At 38.6% G+C, this 22,354-nt stretch overlaps 1 protein-coding gene across 1 annotated transcript in view; it reads left to right on the forward strand.

Moving 5' to 3' along the window:
• Positions 1-22,354, forward strand: part of ptk2ab (protein tyrosine kinase 2ab) — a 142,654-nt gene that overhangs the window by 73,947 nt on the left and 46,353 nt on the right. The window contains exons 13-15 of the mRNA XM_065027571.1: positions 1,961-2,022; positions 7,816-7,872; positions 18,648-18,668. Coding sequence (XP_064883643.1) covers positions 1,961-2,022; positions 7,816-7,872; positions 18,648-18,668 — 140 coding nt within the window. The remainder of the gene's footprint in view (positions 1-1,960; positions 2,023-7,815; positions 7,873-18,647; positions 18,669-22,354) is intronic.

Genomic DNA, 22,354 nt, shown 5'->3' on the forward strand with positions numbered 1-22,354 from the left:
ATGATTGTGTCCCACTTGTTGTTGATTCTTCACAAAAAAATACAGTTTTATATCTTTATGTTTGAAGCCTGAAATGTGGCAAAAGGTCGCAATGTTCAAGGGGGCCGAATACTTTCGCAAGGCACTCTATCTCTGCTCTCTCTATCTCTCTTCTCTCTATATCTCCTCTCTATATCTCCTCTCTCTATCTCTCCTCTCTCTATCTCTCCTCTCTATCTCTCATCTCTATATCTCCTCTCTCTATCTCTCCTCTCTATCTCTCCTCTCTATATCTCTCCTCTCTATATCTCCTCTCTATATCTCCTCTCTCTATCTCTCCTCGCTATCTCTCCTCGCTATATCTCTCTCTATCTCTCCTCTCTATCTCTCCTCTCTCTATCTCTCCTCTCTATCTCTCCTCTCTATATCTCCTCTCTCTATATCTCCTCTCTCTATCTCTCCTCTCTATCTCTCATCTCTATATCTCCTCTCTCTATCTCTCCTCTATATGTCCTCTCTATATCTCCTCTCTCTATCTCTCCTCGCTATATCTCCTCTCTCTATCTCTCCTCTCTATCTCTCCTCTCTATCTCTCCTCTCTCTATCTCTCCTCTCTATTTCCTCTCTCTATCTCTCATCTCTCTATCTCTCCTCTCTATCTCTCCTCTCTATATCTCCTCTCTCTATCTCTCCTTTCTATCTCTCCTTTCTATCTCTCCTCTCTATATCTCTCCTCTCTATCTCTCCTCTCTATCTCTCCTCTCTCTATATCTCCTCTCTATCTCTCCTCTCTATTTCTCTCCTCTCTATATCTCCTCTCTCTATCTCTCCTCTCTTTCTCTCCTCTCTATATCTCTCCTCTCTATCTCCTCTCTCTATCTCTCCTCTCTATCTCTCCTCTCTATCTCTCCTCTCTCTATCTCTCCTCTCTATCTCTCCTCTCTATCTCCTCTCTCTATCTCTCCTCTCTCTATCTCTCCTCTCTATCTCTCCTCTCTATATCTCCTCGCTCTATCTCTCCTTTCTATCTCTCCTTTCTATCTCTCCTTTCTATATCTCTCCTCTCTATCTCTCCTCTCTCTATTTCTCCTCTCTATATCTCCCCTCTCTATATCTCTCCTCTCTCTATCTCTCCTCTCTCTATCTCTCCTTTCTATCTTTCCTCTCTATATCTCCGCTCTCTATCTCTCCTCTCTCTATCTCTCCTCTCTATATCTCCTCTCTCTATCTCCTCTCTCTATATCTATCCTCTCTATATCTCTCTCTCTATCTCCTCTCTCTATATCTATCCTCTCTATCTCTCCTCTCTATATCTCCTCTCTCTATATCTCTCCTCTCTCTATCTCTCCTCTCTCTATCTCTCCTCTCTATCTCTCCTCTCTCTCTTTCTCTCCTCTATATCTCTCCTCTCTATCTCTCCTCTCTCTATCTCTCCTCTATATCTCTCCTCTCTATCTCTCCTCTCTCTCTTTCTCTCTCCTCTCTCTATCTCTCCTCTATATCTCTCCTCTCTATCTCTCCTCTCTCTATCTCTCCTCTCTATCTCTCCTCTCATCTCTCCTCTCTCTCTTTCTCTCTCTCATCTGGAAAGTTTCTTCCAGGCAGCATATCATGTTTCAGTCAGGTGCTCTGAAAACCAACACAAGCCTTGCTCCCCTCCTACCGCTTCTTTTTGGCAGAATCATGAGGAATTTCTCTGACCCTGTTTTGAGCCCCGCCCCTCTGACCCCCCAACCCTTTAACCATATCCTATTGGAAGTACTGATGGGCCTACTTATCGGGATCCCCCAGCAGCACCCCTGCCAAACATGCCCTGCCAGTGAATGGAATGGTCTTGGAACTGTCTGTAACAGAGCCCAGTCATAGTGCCACAGTGTGGACAGGCCAGTCTGTCTTTCTGTTCTGTTGTCTGGTGACTGGAGAAACCATCCTTTCACAGGGAAATGTACAGCACTCATCTGTTCAAACCTGTATTCCACAGAGTCTCCAACCATGAGAAGCGTCTGGATGGGGGGGTCCGGACAAGGGTTGCATGTGTCTCAGGTAGGACCTTCTCACACTCTCTTTTCACGTCTCCTGGGTTTGGGGTCGGAAGAGGTTTGGGGTCGGAAGAGGTTTGGGGTCGGAAGAGGTTTGGGGTCGGAAGAGGTTTGGGGTCGGAAGAGGTTTGGGGTCAGATGAGGTTTGGGGTCAGAGGAGGTTTGGTATTGTACTGGGACTGTGAAGCTGTTGATACGTTGTCTTGTTGGGCTTTGCCATGGTAACAAAACAGTTTTCCACACAGAAGCCTTTACTGAAATGAGTATCTTCCATGTTAACTATCCCATAATTGACTGGTTTATTAGTGCATGCAGTGGTGACAGACAGGATGCAGAGATGTCAGTAGAATACTTGTGATGATTGACAGTCCATCAGTCAGCTAGATGTCTGACATGTACTTTGATATGAGCACTCTGATGCTCCGGTGGAGCTGAACACATAGTATCAGTAGAATAGTGAAAGTACATATGGCTCCCTCTTCCTACACAATGTTCACCACATCCTAGAGGGCTGTTGAAGCACCATACAAGCTACATTACAGGTTATAGTCTTCTGGTCCCATCTGGCAATGCCTAGGTTGAGTCCCAAATGGGACCCTATCCCCTTTATAGGGCACTATTTTTTTTACCAGGTTCCATAGGGATCCGGTGATGTGGTTTGTTTGTGATCTAGCTGATATATTGGTGCAGTCTGGCCTAGATTTAGGTTCACATTCTTGGGGGGTTTAATTTATTGGCACCTGTAAAACATCACTATGAATCAACCATCAGTCTGTTATCAGACGGCTCTGTAAAACATCACTATGAATCAACCATCAGTCTGTTATCAGACGGCTCTGTAAAACATCACTATGAATCAACCATCAGTCTGTTATCAGACGGCTCTGTAAAACATCACTATGAATCAACCATCAGTCTGTTATCAGACGGCTCTGTAAAACATCACTATGAATCAACCATCAGTCTGTTATCAGACGGCTCTGTAAACATCACTATGAATCAACCATCAGTCTGTTAGTCAGACGGCTCAGACGGCTCTGTAGAACATCACTATGAATCAACCATCAGTCTGTTATCAGACGGCTCTGTAAAACATCACTATGAATCAACCATCAGTCTGTTATCAGACGGCTCTGTAAAACATCACTATGAATCAACCATCAGTCTGTTATCAGACGGCTCTGTAAAACATCACTATGAATCAACCATCAGTCTGTTATCAGACGGCTCTGTAAAACATCACTATGAATCAACCATCAGTCTGTTATCAGACGGCTCTGTAGAACATCACTATGAATCAACCATCAGTCTGTTATCAGACGGCTCTGTAAAACATCACTATGAATCAACCATCAGTCTGTTATCAGACGGCTCTGTAAAACATCACTATGAATCAACCATCAGTCTGTTATCAGACGGCTCTGTAAAACATCACTATGAATCAACCATCAGTCTGTTATCAGACGGCTCTGTAAAACATCACTATGAATCAACCATCAGTCTGTTATCAGACGGCTCTGTAAAACATCACTATGAATCAACCATCAGTCTGTTATCAGACGGCTCTGTAGAACATCACTATGAATCAACCATCAGTCTGTTATCAGACGGCTCTGTAAAACATCACTATGAATCAACCATCAGTCTGTTATCAGACGGCTCTGTAAAACATCACTATGAATCAACCATCAGTCTGTTATCAGACGGCTCTGTAGAACATCACTATGAATCAACCATCAGTCTGTTATCAGACGGCTCTGTAAAACATCACTATGAATCAACCATCAGTCTGTTATCAGACGGCTCTGTAGAACATCACTATGAATCAACCATCAGTCTGTTATCAGACGGCTCTGTAAAACATCACTATGAATCAACCATCAGTCTGTTATCAGACGGCTCTGTAAAACATCACTATGAATCAACCATCAGTCTGTTATCAGACGGCTCTGTAAAACATCACTATGAATCAACCATCAGTCTGTTATCAGACGGCTCTGTAGAACATCACTATGAATCAACCATCAGTCTGTTATCAGACGGCTCTGTCTGTTATCAGACGGCTCTGTAAAACATCACTATGAATCAACCATCAGTCTGTTATCAGACGGCTCTGTAAAACATCACTATGAATCAACCATCAGTCTGTTATCAGACGGCTCTGTAAAACATCACTATGAATCAACCATCAGTCTGTTATCAGACGGCTCTGTAAAACATCACTATGAATCAACCATCAGTCTGTTATCAGACGGCTCTGTAAAACATCACTATGAATCAACCATCAGTCTGTTATCAGACGGCTCTGTAAAACATCACTATGAATCAACCATCAGTCTGTTATCAGACGGCTCTGTAAAACATCACTATGAATCAACCATCAGTCTGTTATCAGACATCACTATGAATCAACCATCAGGACCAGACCAGGCCAATGGCACAAATTACACCCAAGGTTACATTTCACCAGACACACACACAGGCCTGTCTGGCTCTGGTAATACATCCTCACCCCACAGCACCTCATCTATCAACTTAACACTGTGTCAGTGGGCACAGGCCTGTGTGTGTGTGTGGACGTGTTTAACTATTTAGCTAATAGTAAACAAACAAACATTTGAACAACTGGGGGCATATTGTCAGTCTCCACAAGGTCAAATGCTATTTCTAGGAAGTTTAGGGTTAAGATTAAACTTAGTGTTAGAATTAGTTTAATGGTTAGGAGCTAGGGTTAAGGTTAGGGTAGGGTACGGATTATTATAATATATATCTTTTTTAAACCTTTATTTAACTAGGCAAGACAGTTAAGAACAAATTCTTATTTACAATGACGCCCTATCGGGGGAACAGTGGCCTTGTTCAGGGGCAGAACGACAGATTTTTACCTTGTCAGTCAGGGGATTCGATCCAGCAACCTTTTGGGTTCTAGTCCAATGCTCTAACCACTAGGCTTCCTGCCACCCCAGGGGTTAGGGTTAGCGGTTAGGGAAAATAGCATTTTGAATGGTACTGAATTGTGTGTCCCCACAAGGTTACTGTAGCTGTGCAAGACTGTGTGTGTGTGTGTGTGTCTGTGTGTGTGTGTCCTCTCCTTCCTATCTCTCCAGTTTAAATGTCACAGAGCTCTTCCCCAGTCTCTGGCCCACATCACAGTAGAATGTTAATGACTACTGGGTGAGTGTCAGATAAAGAGCTGATTGAGAGGGTGGATGGAGCAGGGTGGAGCAGGCGACAGACAGGCTTGTGTGCATATGGTCCCATTGACACAGCACACTCAGAACGAATAGAGGGATGCTTGTGTGCATATGGTCCCATTGACACAGCACACTCAGAACGAATAGAGGGATGCTTGTGTGCATATGGTCCCATTGACACAGCACACTCAGAACGAATAGAGGGATGCTTGTGTGCATATGGTCCCATTGACACAGCACACTCAGAACGAATAGAGGGATGCTTGTGTGCATATGGTCCCATTGACACAGCACACTCAGAACGAATAGAGGGATGCTTGTGTGCATATGGTCCCATTGACACAGCACACTCAGAACGAATAGAGGGATGCTTGTGTGAAACTCCAGTCCCCCCATATGATCATGATGGTACTGGGGAGAAGTCTTGTTGTGGCACCCTATTCCCTATATAATGGCACCCTATTCCCTATGTAGTGCACTACTTTGGACCCTGGTTGAAAGTAGTGCACTACATAGGGAATAAGGTTCTGAAGACCCTTGCTAGATATGCTCAGGCATCACTGTAGTTGAATGTATTGTCATGTTGTATAACTCTCTTATTCTCTGTCATTACCTTGTCATTATAACACGATCAGGTTGTGCAAGGTTCCGTTGATATAGTTCTGATGCAGAATGTTTAGATGAATGTTGGCACCGTGTCTTAGAAGTGTTTGTTTTCCTCTCTTCTCTGAGTGGTCATGGACTTTGTATGATCCTGATAGAATGAAATCTCTCTGCAGACTTTGTATGATTCTGATAGAATGAAATCTCTCTACAGACTTTGTATGATCCTGATAGAATGAAATCTCTCTGCAGACTTTGTATGATCCTGATAGAATGAAATCTCTCTACAGACTTTGTATGATCCTGATAGAATGAAATCTCTCTGCAGACTTTGTATTGTCATGTCCTGATAGAATGAAATCTCTCTGCAGACTTTGTATGATATAGAATGAAATCTCTCTCAGGTTTGTGCAAGGTCTCCTGATATAGTTCTGATGCAGACTTTTAGATGATGAATGAAATCTCTGATAGAAGTGAAATCTCTTCTCTGAGTGGTCATGGACTTTGTATGATCCTGATAGAATGAAATCTCTCTGCAGACTTTGTATGATCCTGATAGAATGAAATCTCTCTACAGACTTTGTATGATCCTGATAGAATGAAATCTCTCTGCAGACTTTGTATGATCCTGATAGAATGAAATCTCTCTGCAGAGGATGAAACAAAATATTTCAGCTCAGCACAAATACTGCACCAGGACTTCCATTCCAATGTTGTTCAACTAACTGAGATGCTCTCTGAAGTTACATTTAGAAGTTACACTTCCCCTAACCCTTTTGTTTGTGTGTGTGTGTGTGTGTGTGTGTGTGTGTGTGTGTGTGTGTGTGTGTGTGTGTGTGTGTGTGTGTGTGTGTGTGTGTGTGACCTACTTACAGTGAGGTGTCTCTTTGACCTGTGTATGTTACTCACTTGGCAGCCTCTTACTATCAACACCATTATCAACGTCTGGGGGAATCCCCTGAGAGGTAGTAAGAAGTGGCTGCAACTTGGTGTTGACCTTTAAACTCGTTATTTTGCTGTCAACTTTCTCTAAGAGGACCAGTAAACATGCCCTAATCTGTGTTTTTTGTCTCTCTCTGTCTCTCTCTCTCTCTCTCTCTCTCTCTCTCTCTCTCTCTCTCTCTCTCTCTCTCTCTCTCTCTCTCTCTCGTGCATGCTACCTACGTGGATTTGCACATTTCCTCAGTTCCTTATGTGTTATTAAACACAGGGCTTCTACAATGATCTGTGGTGTCCTCGTTATGGATAGAAGGGGTCATATTATTCTGTCTGTCCATTTGGGTTCTACACTTTTCAGAGTGCTCTGATTTTCCTACGTTCTCTAGTCATTTTCGAGTAACCCTTATCTCAACTATTTTTTTCCTTCATTAATAATGACACACTATCATAGAATTTCACAGCTTTTTAACACTAGTCCTGAATCAAATCAAATCATTTGACTTATCAGCAGCTTGTTTTCTTTATCTCAGGCTGCACAAAGCAGTACTGTCTCAACATTCCTCTGTGTGTTATATTTTCCTGGAAACTTCTGCTTCTTCCTTAAAATCACAGCAGTCAGGATAGACAGGCTCACCCAATGACTCTGGAGTTACCCGTGACTCAATCTGGTTTTCCTGAAGAAGCTTCTCTGGGGGGGAAAACTCCTCCTCATCCCTCCTCCCCTCACTCAAATACCACTGCTGCTATTGGAGCACAGCTCAGACATGAGGAACATGGTGGGAGAACGCACAGGGAGGCACATCACAGAGCTGGGCTGTTTGTCATATGTGTGGAGGGGGGGGGTTGTTAACAACTTTGAAATGGTGGGTTTTTGGTAAAGGTACTTTATTGTACTAGAGGTAAGTTAAGTACAAGTCTAGACGTAGTTAGATTAACGCCTAGCCTAACTCCTGTCTGTCATGTTGGGCTATCCTGCTTAGAGTCAGAATGCTGCTGTTCATTATCCTCACCTCTCTCTATCTCTCCCTCTCTCACTGTGTGTCGCTCTCTTTTTCCCCCAGAGACAGACGACTATGCGGAGATCATAGATGATGAGGATACCTACACCATGCCCTCCAGTGAGTACCGTAGCATCTGTCACACAGGGAGTAAGTAAGGGATCATGTGCTGAGGAGGATGAGGGAGGCAGCGACAGACAGCGGTACTGGGTTTTAGAGTGTCTCAGTGGTGAGCTGCAGACCAGATGTTCTCTCCAGACCCCGTGGGCCTTTGATCCTGGCCTCTAGTGTACAGCTTTAACCCAGTTTGGAGAAGTGTGCCCCACTTTCTGATTGGCTGTTACCACATTCTGCCTTCCTGGGGTCATTGAGACTGGAGTTCTCTGAAAGCACCAAAGCTACACAAAGCTACAGAGGTCAAGTTGGTGTTAGGCGTCTTTCAGTTCTTCATTTTTTATTTTCAGAGTTCAGATTTTTGCTACTACATTTGTAGCCGTTTTATTTAGATTGTTCTTCACTTAACTAGTATTCAAGAGGCAATAATGTTTCTCAATGATTTTATGTACATCTTTAATGTAACTATTACTGTTGATAGAGAGTAGTTTACAAAAAGCTAGAATCATATTTACAGGGGGAATAACCAACACAGAGTGCATGAGGTGGATCTGTCGATCACTATTAGTAGAATGAGTTGGCTGTGACTGTGTCTTCTGCTGCTCAAACCGTTTCCTCTCAACATTTCATTTTTCATGACGTATCTGTCCTTTGTCTTACACTCTTAGAGAAAAAAAGGTGTTACAGTTGAAGTGGGAAGTTTACATACACTTAGGTTGGAGTCATTAAAACTAGTTTACATACACTTAGGTTGGAGTCATTAAAACTAGTTTACATACACTTAGGCTGGAGTCATTAAAACTAGTTTACATACACTTAGGTTGGAGTCATTAAAACTAGTTTACATACACTTAGGTTGGAGTCATTAAAACTAGTTTACATACACTTATGTTGGAGTCATTAAAACTAGTTTACATACACTTAGGTTGGAGTCATTAAAACTAGTTTACATACACTTATGTTGGAGTCATTAAAACTAGTTTACATACACTTATGTTGGAGTCATTAAAACTAGTTTACATACACTTAGGTTGAGTCATTAAAACTAGTTTACATACACTTAGGTTGGAGTCATTAAAACTAGTTTACATACACTTAGGTTGGAGTCATTAAAACTAGTTTACATACACTTAGGTTGGAGTCATTAAAACTAGTTTACATACACTTAGGTTGGAGTCATTAAAACTAGTTTACATACACTTAGGTTGGAGTCATTAAAACTAGTTTACATACACTTAGGTTGGAGTCATTAAAACTAGTTTACATACACTTAGGTTGGAGTCATTAAAACTAGTTTACATACACTTAGGTTGGAGTCATTAAAACTAGTTTACATACACTTAGGTTGGAGTCATTAAAACTAGTTTACATACACTTAGGTTGGAGTCATTAAAACTAGTTTACATACACTTATGTTGGAGTCATTAAAACTAGTTTACATACACTTAGGTTGGAGTCATTAAAACTAGTTTACATACACTTATGTTGGAGTCATTAAAACTAGTTTACATACACTTATGTTGGAGTCATTAAAACTAGTTTACATACACTTAGGTTGGAGTCATTAAAACTAGTTTACATACACTTAGGTTGGAGTCATTAAAACTAGTTTACATACACTTAGGTTGGTCATTAAAACTAGTTTACATACACTTAGGTTAGAGTCATTAAAACTAGTTTACATACACTTGTGTTGGAGTCATTAAAACTAGTTTACATACACTTAGGTTGGAGTCATTAAAACTAGTTTACATACACTTAGGTTGAGTCATTAAAACTAGTTTACATACACTTAGGTTGGAGTCATTAAAACTAGTTTACATACACTTAGGTTAGAGTCATTAAAACTAGTTTACATACACTTAGGTTAGAGTCATTAAAACTAGTTTACATACACTTATGTTGGAGTCATTAAAACTAGTTTACATACACTTAGGTTGGAGTCATTAAAACTAGTTTACATACACTTATGTTGGAGTCATTAAAACTAGTTTACATACACTTATGTTGAGTCATTAAAACTAGTTTACATACACTTAGGTTGAGTCATTAAAACTAGTTTACATACACTTATGTTGGAGTCATTAAAACTAGTTTACATACACTTAGGTTGGAGTCATTAAAACTAGTTTACATACACTTAGGTTGGAGTCATTAAAACTAGTTTACATACACTTAGGTTGGAGTCATTAAAACTAGTTTACATACACTTAGGTTGGAGTCATTAAAACTAGTTTACATACACTTAGGTTGGAGTCATTAAAACTAGTTTACATACACTTAGGTTGGAGTCATTAAAACTAGTTTACATACACTTAGGTTGGAGTCATTAAAACTAGTTTACATACACTTAGGTTGGAGTCATTAAAACTAGTTTACATACACTTAGGTTGGAGTCATTAAAACTAGTTTACATACACTTATGTTGGAGTCATTAAAACTAGTTTACATACACTTAGGTTGGAGTCATTAAAACTAGTTTACATACACTTATGTTGGAGTCATTAAAACTAGTTTACATACACTTATGTTGGAGTCATTAAAACTAGTTTACATACACTTAGGTTGGAGTCATTAAAACTAGTTTACATACACTTAGGTTGGAGTCATTAAAACTAGTTTACATACACTTAGGTTGGAGTCATTAAAACTAGTTTACATACACTTAGGTTAGAGTCATTAAAACTAGTTTACATACACTTATGTTGGAGTCATTAAAACTAGTTTACATACACTTATGTTGGAGTCATTAAAACTAGTTTACATACACTTAGGTTGGAGTCATTAAAACTAGTTTACATACACTTAGGTTGGAGTCATTAAAACTAGTTTACATACACTTAGGTTAGAGTCATTAAAACTAGTTTACATACACTTAGGTTAGAGTCATTAAAACTAGTTTACATACACTTATGTTGGAGTCATTAAAACTAGTTTACATACACTTAGGTTGGAGTCATTAAAACTAGTTTACATACACTTAGGTTGGAGTCTTTAAAACTAGTTTACATACACTTAGGTTGGAGTCATTAAAACTAGTTTACATACACTTAGGTTGGAGTCTTTAAAACTAGTTTACATACACTTAGGTTGGAGTCATTAAAACTAGTTTACATACACTTAGGTTGGAGTCATTAAAACTAGTTTACATACACTTAGGTTAGAGTCATTAAAACTAGTTTACATACACTTAGGTTGAAGTCATTAAAACTAGTTTACATACACTTAGGTTGGAGTCTTTAAAACTAGTTTACATACACTTAGGTTGGAGTCTTTAAAACTAGTTTACATACACTTAGGTTGGAGTCATTAAAACTAGTTTACATACACTTAGGTTGGAGTCATTAAAACTAGTTTACATACACTTAGGTTGGAGTCATTAAAACTAGTTTACATACACTTAGGTTGGAGTCATTAAAACTTGTTTACATACACTTAGGTTGGAGTCATTAAAACTAGTTTACATACACTTAGGTTGGAGTCATTAAAACTAGTTTACATACACTTAGGTTGGAGTCATTAAAACTAGTTTACATACACTTAGGTTAGAGTCATTAAAACTAGTTTACATACACTTATGTTGGAGTCATTAAAACTAGTTTACATACACTTAGGTTGGAGTCATTAAAACTAGTTTACATACACTTAGGTTGGAGTCATTAAAACTAGTTTACATACACTTAGGTTGGAGTCATTAAAACTAGTTTACATACACTTAGGTTGGAGTCTTTAAAATTAGTTTACATACACTTAGGTTTGAGTCATTAAAACTAGTTTACATACACTTAGGTTGGAGTCATTAAAACTAGTTTACATACACTTAGGTTGGAGTCATTAAAACTAGTTTACATACACTTAGGTTGGAGTCAAAAACTAGTTTACATACACTATGTTGGGTCATTAAAACTAGTTTACATACACTTAGGTTGGAGTCATTAAAACTAGTTTACATACACTTTTGGAGTCATTAAAACTAGTTTACATACACTTAGGTTGGAGTCATTAAAACTAGTTTACATACACTTCAGTTGTCATTAAAACTAGTTTACATCACTTAGGTTGGAGTCATTAAAACTAGTTTACATACACTTAGGTTGAGTCATTAAAACTAGTTTACATACACTTAGGTTGGAGTCATTAAAACTGTTTACATACACTTTTGGAGTCATTAAAAGTTTACATACACTTAGGTTGGAGTCATTAAAACTAGTTTACATACACTTAGGTTGGAGTCATTAAAACTAGTTTACATACACTTATGTTGAGTCATTAAAACTAGTTTACATACACTTAGGTTGGAGTCATTAAAACTAGTTTACATACACTTATGTTGGAGTCATTAAAACTAGTTTACATACACTTATGTTGGTCATTAAAACTAGTTTACATACACTTAGGTTGAGTCATTAAAACTAGTTTACAACACTTAGGTTGGAGTCATTAAAACTAGTTTACATACACTTAGGTTGGAGTCATTAAAACTTTTACAAACTGGTTGAGTCATTAAAACTAGTTTACATACACTTATGTTGGAGTCATTAAAACTAGTTTACATACACTTATGTTGGAGTCATTAAAACTAGTTTACATACACTTAGGTTGGAGTCATTAAAACTAGTTTACATACACTTAGGTTGGAGTCATTAAAACTAGTTTACATACACTTAGGTTAGAGTCATTAAAACTGTTTACATACACTTAGGTTAGAGTCATTAAAACTAGTTTACATACACTTATGTTGGAGTCATTAAAACTAGTTTACATACACTTAGGTTGGAGTCATTAAAACTAGTTTACATACACTATGTTGGAGTCATTAAAACTAGTTTACATACACTTATGTTGGAGTCATTAAAACTAGTTTACATACACTTAGGTTGGAGTCATTAAAACTAGTTTACATACAATGTTGGAGTCATTAAAACTAGTTTACATACAGGTTGGAGTCATTAAAACTAGTTTACATACACTTAGGTTGGAGTCATTAAAACTAGTTTACATACACTTAGGTTGAGTCATTAAAACTAGTTTACATACACTTAGGTTGGAGTCATTAAAACTAGTTTACATACACTTAGGTTGGAGTCATTAAAACTAGTTTACATACACTTAGGTTGGAGTCAAAAACTAGTTTACATACACTGGTTGAGTCATTAAAACTAGTTTACATACACTTAGGTTGGAGTCATTAAAACTAGTTACATACACTTAGGTTGGAGTCATTAAAACTAGTTTACATACACTTATGTTGGAGTCATTAAAACTAGTTTACATACACTTAGGTTGGAGTCATTAAAACTAGTTTACATACACTTATGTTGGAGTCATTAAAACTAGTTTACATACACTTATGTTGGAGTCATTAAAACTAGTTTACATACACTTAGGTTGGAGTCATTAAAACTAGTTTACATACACTTAGGTTGGAGTCATTAAAACTAGTTTACATACACTTAGGTTGGAGTCATTAAAACTAGTTTACATACACTTAGGTTAAGTCATTAAAACTAGTTTACATACACTTATGTTGGAGTCATTAAAACTAGTTTACATACACTTATGTTGGAGTCATTAAAACTAGTTTACATACACTTAGGTTGGAGTCATTAAAACTAGTTTACATACACTTAGGTTGAGTCATTAAAACTAGTTTACATACACTTAGGTTAGAGTCATTAAAACTAGTTTACATACACTTAGGTTAAGTCATTAAAACTAGTTTACATACACTTATGTTGGAGTCATTAAAACTAGTTTACATACACTTAGGTTGGAGTCATTAAAACTAGTTTACATACACTTAGGTTGGAGTCTTTAAAACTAGTTTACATACACTTAGGTTGGAGTCATTAAAACTAGTTTACATACACTTAGGTTGGAGTCTTTAAAACTAGTTTACATACACTTAGGTTGGAGTCATTAAAACTAGTTTACATACACTTAGGTTGGAGTCATTAAAACTAGTTTACATACACTTAGGTTAGAGTCATTAAAACTAGTTTACATACACTTAGGTTGAAGTCATTAAAACTAGTTTACATACACTTAGGTTGGAGTCTTTAAAACTAGTTTACATACACTTAGGTTGGAGTCTTTAAAACTAGTTTACATACACTTAGGTTGGAGTCATTAAAACTAGTTTACATACACTTAGGTTGAGTCATTAAAACTAGTTTACATACACTTAGGTTGGAGTCATTAAAACTAGTTTACATACACTTAGGTTGGAGTCATTAAAACTTGTTTACATACACTTAGGTTGGAGTCATTAAAACTAGTTTACATACACTTAGGTTGAGTCATTAAAACTAGTTTACATACACTTAGGTTGGAGTCATTAAAACTAGTTTACATACACTTAGGTTAGAGTCATTAAAACTAGTTTACATACACTTATGTTGGAGTCATTAAAACTAGTTTACATACACTTAGGTTGGAGTCATTAAAACTAGTTTACATACACTTAGGTTGGAGTCATTAAAACTAGTTTACATACACTTAGGTTGGAGTCATTAAAACTAGTTTACATACACTTAGGTTGAGTCATTAAAATTAGTTTACATACACTTAGGTTTGAGTCATTAAAACTAGTTTACATACACTTAGGTTGGAGTCATTAAAACTAGTTTACATACACTTAGGTTGGAGTCATTAAAACTAGTTTACATAGGTTGGACTTAAAACTAGTTTACATACACTTATGTTGAGTCATTAAAACTAGTTTACATACACTTAGGTTGGAGTCATTAAAACTAGTTTACATACACTTAGGTTGGAGTCATTAAAACTAGTTTACATACACTTAGGTTGGAGTCATTAAAACTAGTTTACATACACTTAGGTTGGAGTCATTAAAACTAGTTTACATACACTTAGGTTGGAGTCATTAAAACTAGTTTACATACACTTAGGTTGGAGTCATTAAAACTAGTTTACATACACTTAGGTTGAGTCATTAAAACTAGTTTACATACACTTAGGTTGGAGTCATTAAAACTAGTTTACATACATTAGGTTGGAGTCATTAAAACTAGTTTACATACACTTAGGTTGGAGTCATTAAAACTAGTTTACATACACTTATGTTGGAGTCATTAAAACTAGTTTACATACACTTAGGTTGGAGTCATTAAAACTAGTTTACATACACTTATGTTGGAGTCATTAAAACTAGTTTACATACACTTAGGTTGGAGTCATTAAAACTAGTTTACATACACTTAGGTTGAGTCATTAAAAACTAGTCATTAAAACTAGTTTACATACACTTAGGTTGGAGTCATTAAAACTAGTTTACATACACTTAGGTTGAGTCATTAAAACTAGTTTACATACACTTATGTTGGAGTCATTAAAACTAGTTTACATACACTTAGGTTGGAGTCATTAAAACTAGTTTACATACACTTAGGTTGGAGTCATTAAAACTAGTTTACATACACTTAGGTTGGAGTCATTAAAACTAGTTTACATACACTTAGGTTAGAGTCATTAAAACTAGTTTACATACACTTAGGTTAGAGTCATTAAAACTAGTTTACATACACTTATGTTGGAGTCATTAAAACTAGTTTACATACACTTAGGTTGGAGTCATTAAAACTAGTTTACATACACTTAGGTTGGAGTCATTAAAACTAGTTTACATACACTTAGGTTGGAGTCATTAAAACTAGTTTACATACACTTAGGTTGGAGTCTTTAAAACTAGTTTACATACACTTAAAACTAGGTTGGAGTCATTAAAACTAGTTTACATACACTTAGGTTGGAGTCATTAAAACTAGTTTACATACACTTAGGTTAGAGTCATTAAAACTAGTTTACATACACTTAGGTTGAAGTCATTAAAACTAGTTTACATACACTTAGGTTGGAGTCTTTAAAACTAGTTTACATACACTTAGGTTGGAGTCTTTAAAACTAGTTTACATACACTTAGGTTGGAGTCATTAAAACTAGTTTACATACACTTAGGTTGGAGTCATTAAAACTAGTTTACATACACTTAGGTTGGAGTCATTAAAACTAGTTTACATACACTTAGGTTGGAGTCATTAAAACTTGTTTACATACACTTAGGTTGGAGTCATTAAAACTAGTTTACATACACTTAGGTTGGAGTCATTAAAACTAGTTTACATACACTTAGGTTGAGTCATTAAAACTAGTTTACATACACTTAGGTTAGAGTCATTAAAACTAGTTTACATTTACATATGTTGAGTCATTAAAACTAGTTTACATTTAGGTTGGAGTCATTAAAACTAGTTTACATACACTTAGGTTGGAGTCATTAAAACTAGTTTACATACACTTAGGTTGGAGTCATTAAAACTAGTTTACATACACTTAGGTTGGAGTCATTAAAACTAGTTTACATACACTTAGGTTTGAGTCATTAAAACTAGTTTACATACACTTAGGTTGGAGTCATTAAAACTAGTTTACATACACTTAGGTTGGAGTCATTAAAACTAGTTTACATACACTTAGGTTGGAGTCATTAAAACTCGTTTTTCAACCACTTGTTTACAAACTATAGTTTTGTCAAGTCGGTTAGGACATCTACTTTGTGCATGTCATTTTTCCAACAATTGTTTACAGACAGATTATTTCACTTATAATTCACTGTATCACAATTCCAGTGGGTCAGAAGTTTACATACACGAAGTTGACTGCCCTTAAACAGCTTGAAAAATTCCAGACAATGAAGTTCTGGCTTTAGAAGCTTCTGATAGGCTAATTGACATCATTTGAGTCAATTGGAGGTGTACCTGTGTATGTATTTCAAGGTCTACCTTCAAACTCAGTGCCTCTTTGCTTGACATCATGGGAAAATCAAAAGAAATCAGCCAAGACCTCAGAAAAACAATTGTAGACCTCCACAAGTCTGGTTCATCCTTGGGAGTAATTTCCAAATGCCTGAAGGTACCACGTTCATCTGTACAAACAATAGTACACAGGTATAAACACCATGGGACCACATACAGCTCAGGAAGGAGACACGTTCTGTCTCTTAGAGATGAATGTACTTCGGTGTGAAAAGTGCTAATCAATCCCAGAACAACAGTAAAGGACCGTGTGAAGATGCTGGAGGAAACTATCTACAGTGGGGCAAAAAAAGTATTTAGTCAGCCACCAATTGTGCAAGTTCTCCCGCTTAAAAAGGTAACGAGTGGAGGACAGAGGAGCCTCTTAAAGAAGAAGTTACAGGTCTGTGAGAGCCAGATATCTTGCTTGTTTGTAGGTGACCAAATACTTATTTTCCACCATAATTTGCAAATAAATTCATAAAAAATCCTACAATGTGATTTTCTGGATTTTTTTTCTCATTTTGTCTGTCATAGTTGAAGTGTACCTATTATGAAAATTACAGGCCTCTCTCATCTTTTTAAGTGGGATAAAGATCGTACTTTTTGGAGTAATGTCCTCTGTTCTGATGAAACAAAAATACAACTGTTTGGCCATAATGACCATCGTTATGTTTGGAGGAAAAAGGGGGAGGCTTGCAAGCTGAAGAACACCATCCCAACCGTGAAGCACGGGGGTGGCAGCATCATGTTGTAGGGATGTCTTTGCTGCAGGAGGGACTGGTGCACTTCACAAAATAGATGGCAACATGAGGAAGGAACATAATGTGGATATATTGAAGCAACATCTCAAGACATCAGTTAAATTAAAGCTTGGTCGCAAATGGGTCTTCCAAATGGACAATGACCCGAAGCATACTTCCAAAGTTGTGGCAAAATGGCGTAAGGACAACAAAGTCAAGGTATTGGAGTGGCCATCACAAAGCCCTGACCTCAATCCTATAGAACATTTGTGGGCATAACTGAAAAAGCGTGTGCGAGCAAGTATGCCTACCAACCTGACTCAGTTACACCAGCTCTGTCAGGAGGAATGGGCCAAAATTCACCCAATTTATTGTGGGAAGCTTGTGGAAGGCTACCCAAAACGTTTGACCCAAGTTAAACAATTTAAAGGTAATGCTACCAAATACTAATTGAGTGTATGTAAACTTCTGAACCACTGTGAATGTGATGAAAGAAATATAAACTGAAATGAATCATTCTCTCTACTATTATTCTGACATTTCACATCCTTAAATGTGATGATCCTAACTGACCTAAGGCGGAATTTTAACTCGGATTAAATGTCATGAATTTTTACAAACTGAGTTTAAATGTGTTTGGCTAAGGTGTATGTAAACTTCCGACTTCAACTGTATGTAGAACCTAAAATGGTTCTTCGGCTTTCCCCGTAGGAAAACCATAGGAAAACCCTTTGAATAACCCTAGGTTCTACCTGGAACCCCAAAAGGTGTTCTGCCTGGAACCTAAAAGGGTTCTCCTATGGGGATAGCTGAAGAACCCTTTTGGAAATCTTTTTTTCTAAGATTGTCCTCCACACGACTCCATAGTTACTTTATATCATAACAGTGGAGAAGTATTTAACATAGCCTGAAACGCTAGCTGTTTATATTATGTGTACACATGCACACACACACACACACAGCCAGCCAGCCACAGAGGCTGCTGACAAATGGCAATGTAGTCCAAGGGTATTAATCTCCCTGCAGTTCGTTTGCACTGACTGTCTTCTACATGCAACAAATGTCACTCCCCTTTGCCAGAAAAGCACTCTTACTTAGTTATGTGTTTCTCCAAACCAGGGAAGAGGGAGGGACCTTTCGTACAGTTTAAACCATTTTAAAAGTATGTTCCTCCAATGTTGATGTACCCTCTAAAAGATTTCTCCTCACATGAACTGCCCAGCAGAATACTATGGACTAGAGGAAGGTAATGGTTTGCGTCTCAGCCCTGTACTTGAGGATTGCCTTTTGGTTGTATTGTGGTTGTCAGACCAGGGTCAACCATATATGTTAAATACTTTCAAATACTTGAGCTACACTTGATTTAGTGTGCAATTGAACCAATGGAGTGGTCGCACAAGGCCAATCAATATCCATGCTACATCAGGTATCTGGAGGTATTTACCATTTGACCCAGGTCTACCTCTGGTTTGACTTGTGTGATTGTGTTTCTGTCATTTTCTTTCATTTTGCCAAACTAGCAGTAGATGTAGTGTTTTGATTGATGTATTGATTGTTGGTGAATAGACACTGTCCAGCCCAGAGAAAGATGAATAGTGCAGCCAGGCTGTCCTATTGACCCGTTATGGATGGAAGGGACCACAGCCACTAGTCAGACACAGTACTACTGCAGCAGGGCCACTCACTGGCCCTCCAGAATATGTGCAAAGTTAAGAAGAAAACAAAGATCATTTGACACCATCATACTGTTTAACAATGTTTTACATTTCAAGGGTAAAATGTGATTATGGCTTGGCATGTCTGGTGAAACTTTTTGCATGGTGATTTCATATTGACAATATGATTGTATTCATTCAACAAATCAGCCATTGCATGCAAATCCATGGACAGCCTTGGCAGTCCTGATTTGAATGGAATTGCATGATTCCATGCTGTACTGTGATCTTCAGTGATCAGCTAAAACCAGATTGATTTCACAATCAATCAGACGTTCACAATCAGTCAGTGTGTCTAACGCTCTGTAGTACCCAGCCAGGGACTATGAGATTATACAGTCAGTGTGTCTAATGCTCTGTAGTACCCAGCCAGGGACTATGAGATTATACAGTCAGTGTGTCTAATGCTGTGTGTTGTATCCAGCCAGGGACTATGAGATTATACAGTCAGTGTGTCTAATGCTGTGTGTTGTATCCAGCCAGGGACTATGAGATTATACAGTCAGTGTGTCTAATGCTGTGTGTTGTATCCAGCCAGGGACTATGAGATTATACAGTCAGTGTGTCTAATGCTCTGTAGTACCCAGCCAGGGACTATGAGATTATACAGTCAGTGTGTCTAATGCTGTGTGTTGTACCCAGCCAGGGACTATGAGATTATACAGTCAGTGTGTCTAATGCTGTGTGTTGTACCCAGCCAGGGACTATGAGATTATACAGTCAGTGTGTCTAATGCTCTGTAGTACCCAGCCAGGGACTATGAGATTATACAGTCAGTGTGTCTAATGCTGTGTGTTGTACCCAGCCAGGGACTATGAGATTATACAGTCAGTGTGTCTAATGCTCTGTAGTACCCAGCCAGGGACTATGAGATTATACAGTCAGTGTGTCTAATGCTGTGTGTTGTACCCAGCCAGGGACTATGAGATTATACAGTCAGTGTGTCTAATGCTGTGTGTTGAACCCAGCCAGGGACTATGAAATTATACAGTCAGTGTGTCTAATGCTGTGTGTTGAACCCAGCCAGGGACTATGAAATTATACAGTCAGTGTGTCTAATGCTGTGTGTTGTACCCAGCCAGGGACTATGAGATTATACAGTCAGTGTGTCTAATGCTCTGTAGTACCCAGCCAGGGACTATGAGATTATACAGTCAGTGTGTCTAACGCTCTGTAGTACCCAGCCAGGGACTATGAGATTATACAGTCAGTGTGTCTAATGCTGTGTGTTGAACCCAGCCAGGGACTATGAGATTATACAGTCAGTGTGTCTAATGCTGTGTGTTGTACCCAGCCAGGGACTATGAGATTATACAGTCAGTGTGTCTAATGCTCTGTGTTGTACCCAGCCAGGGACTATGAGATTATACAGTCAGTGTGTCTAATGCTGTGTGTTGTACCCAGCCATGGGACTATGAGATTATACAGTCAGTGTGTCTAATGCTCTGTAGTACCCAGCCAGGGACTATGAGATTATACAGTCAGTGTGTCTAATGCTGTGTGTTGTACCCAGCCAGGGACTATGAGATTATACAGTCAGTGTGTCTAATGCTCTGTAGTACCCAGCCAGGGACTATGAGATTATACAGTCAGTGTGTCTAATGCTGTGTGTTGTACCCAGCCAGGGACTATGAGATTATACAGTCAGTGTGTCTAATGCTGTGTGTTGTACCCAGCCAGGGACTATGAGATTATACAGTCAGTGTGTCTAATGCTGTGTGTTGTACCCAGCCAGGAACTATGAGATTATACAGTCAGTGTGTCTAATGCTGTGTGTTGTACCCAGCCAGGGACTATGAGATTATACAGTCAGTGTGTCTAATGCTGTGTTGTACCCAGCCAGGGACTATGAGATTATACAGTCAGTGTGTCTAATGCTGTGTTGTACCCAGCCAGGGACTATGAGATTATACAGTCAGTGTGTCTAATGCTCTGTAGTACCCAGCCAGGGACTATGAGATTATACAGTCAGTGTGTCTAACGCTGTGTTGTACCCAGCCAGGGACTATGAGATTATACAGTCAGTGTGTCTAACGCTCTTTAGTACCCAGCCAGGGACTATGAGATTATACAGTCAGTGTGTCTAATGCTGTGTGTAGTACCCAGCCAGGGACTATGAGATTATACAGTCAGTGTGTCTAATGCTGTGTGTTGTACCCAGCCAGGGACTATGAGATTATACAGTCAGTGTGTCTAATGCTGTGTGTTGTACCCAGCCAGGGACTATGAGATTATACAGTCAGTGTGTCTAATGCTGTGTGTTGTACCCAGCCAGGGACTATGAGATTATACAGTCAGTGTGTCTAATGCTCTGTAGTACCCAGCCAGGGACTATGAGATTATACAGTCAGTGTGTCTAATGCTGTGTGTTGTACCCAGCCAGGGACTATGAGATTATACAGTCAGTGTGTCTAATGCTGTGTGTTGTACCCAGCCAGGGACTATGAGATTATACAGTCAGTGTGTCTAATGCTGTGTTGTACCCAGCCAGGGACTATGAGATTATACAGTCAGTGTGTCTAATGCTGTGTTGTACCCAGCTAGGGACTATGAGATTATACAGTCAGTGTGTCTAATGCTGTGTGTTGTACCCAGCCAGGGACTATGAGATTATACAGTCAGTGTGTCTAATGCTGTGTGTTGTACCCAGCCAGGGACTATGAGATTATACAGTCAGTGTGTCTAATGCTGTGTGTTGTATCCAGCCAGGGACTATGAGATTATACAGTCAGTGTGTCTAATGCTGTGTTGTACCCAGCCAGGGACTATGAGATTATAAAGTCAGTGTGTCTAATGCTGTGTTGTACCCAGCCAGGGACTATGAGATTATACAGTCAGTGTGTCTAATGCTGTGTTGTACCCAGCCAGGGACTATGAGATTATACAGTCAGTGTGTCTAATGCTGTGTTGTACCCAGCCAGGGACTATGAGATTATACAGTCAGTGTGTCTAATGCTGTGTGTTGTACCCAGCCAGGGACTATGAGATTATACAGTCAGTGTGTCTAATGCTGTGTGTTGTACCCAGCCAGGGACTATGAGATTATACAGTCAGTGTGTCTAATGCTGTGTTGTACCCAGCCAGGGACTATGAGATTATACAGTCAGTGTGTCTAATGCTGTGTGTAGTACCCAGCCAGGGACTATGAGATTATACAGTCAGTGTGTCTAATGCTGTGTGTTGTACCCAGCCAGGGACTATGAGATTATACAGTCAG

This window comes from Oncorhynchus nerka, linkage group LG14 (assembly GCF_034236695.1).
Source record: "Oncorhynchus nerka isolate Pitt River linkage group LG14, Oner_Uvic_2.0, whole genome shotgun sequence".
NCBI lineage: Eukaryota > Metazoa > Chordata > Actinopteri > Salmoniformes > Salmonidae > Oncorhynchus > Oncorhynchus nerka.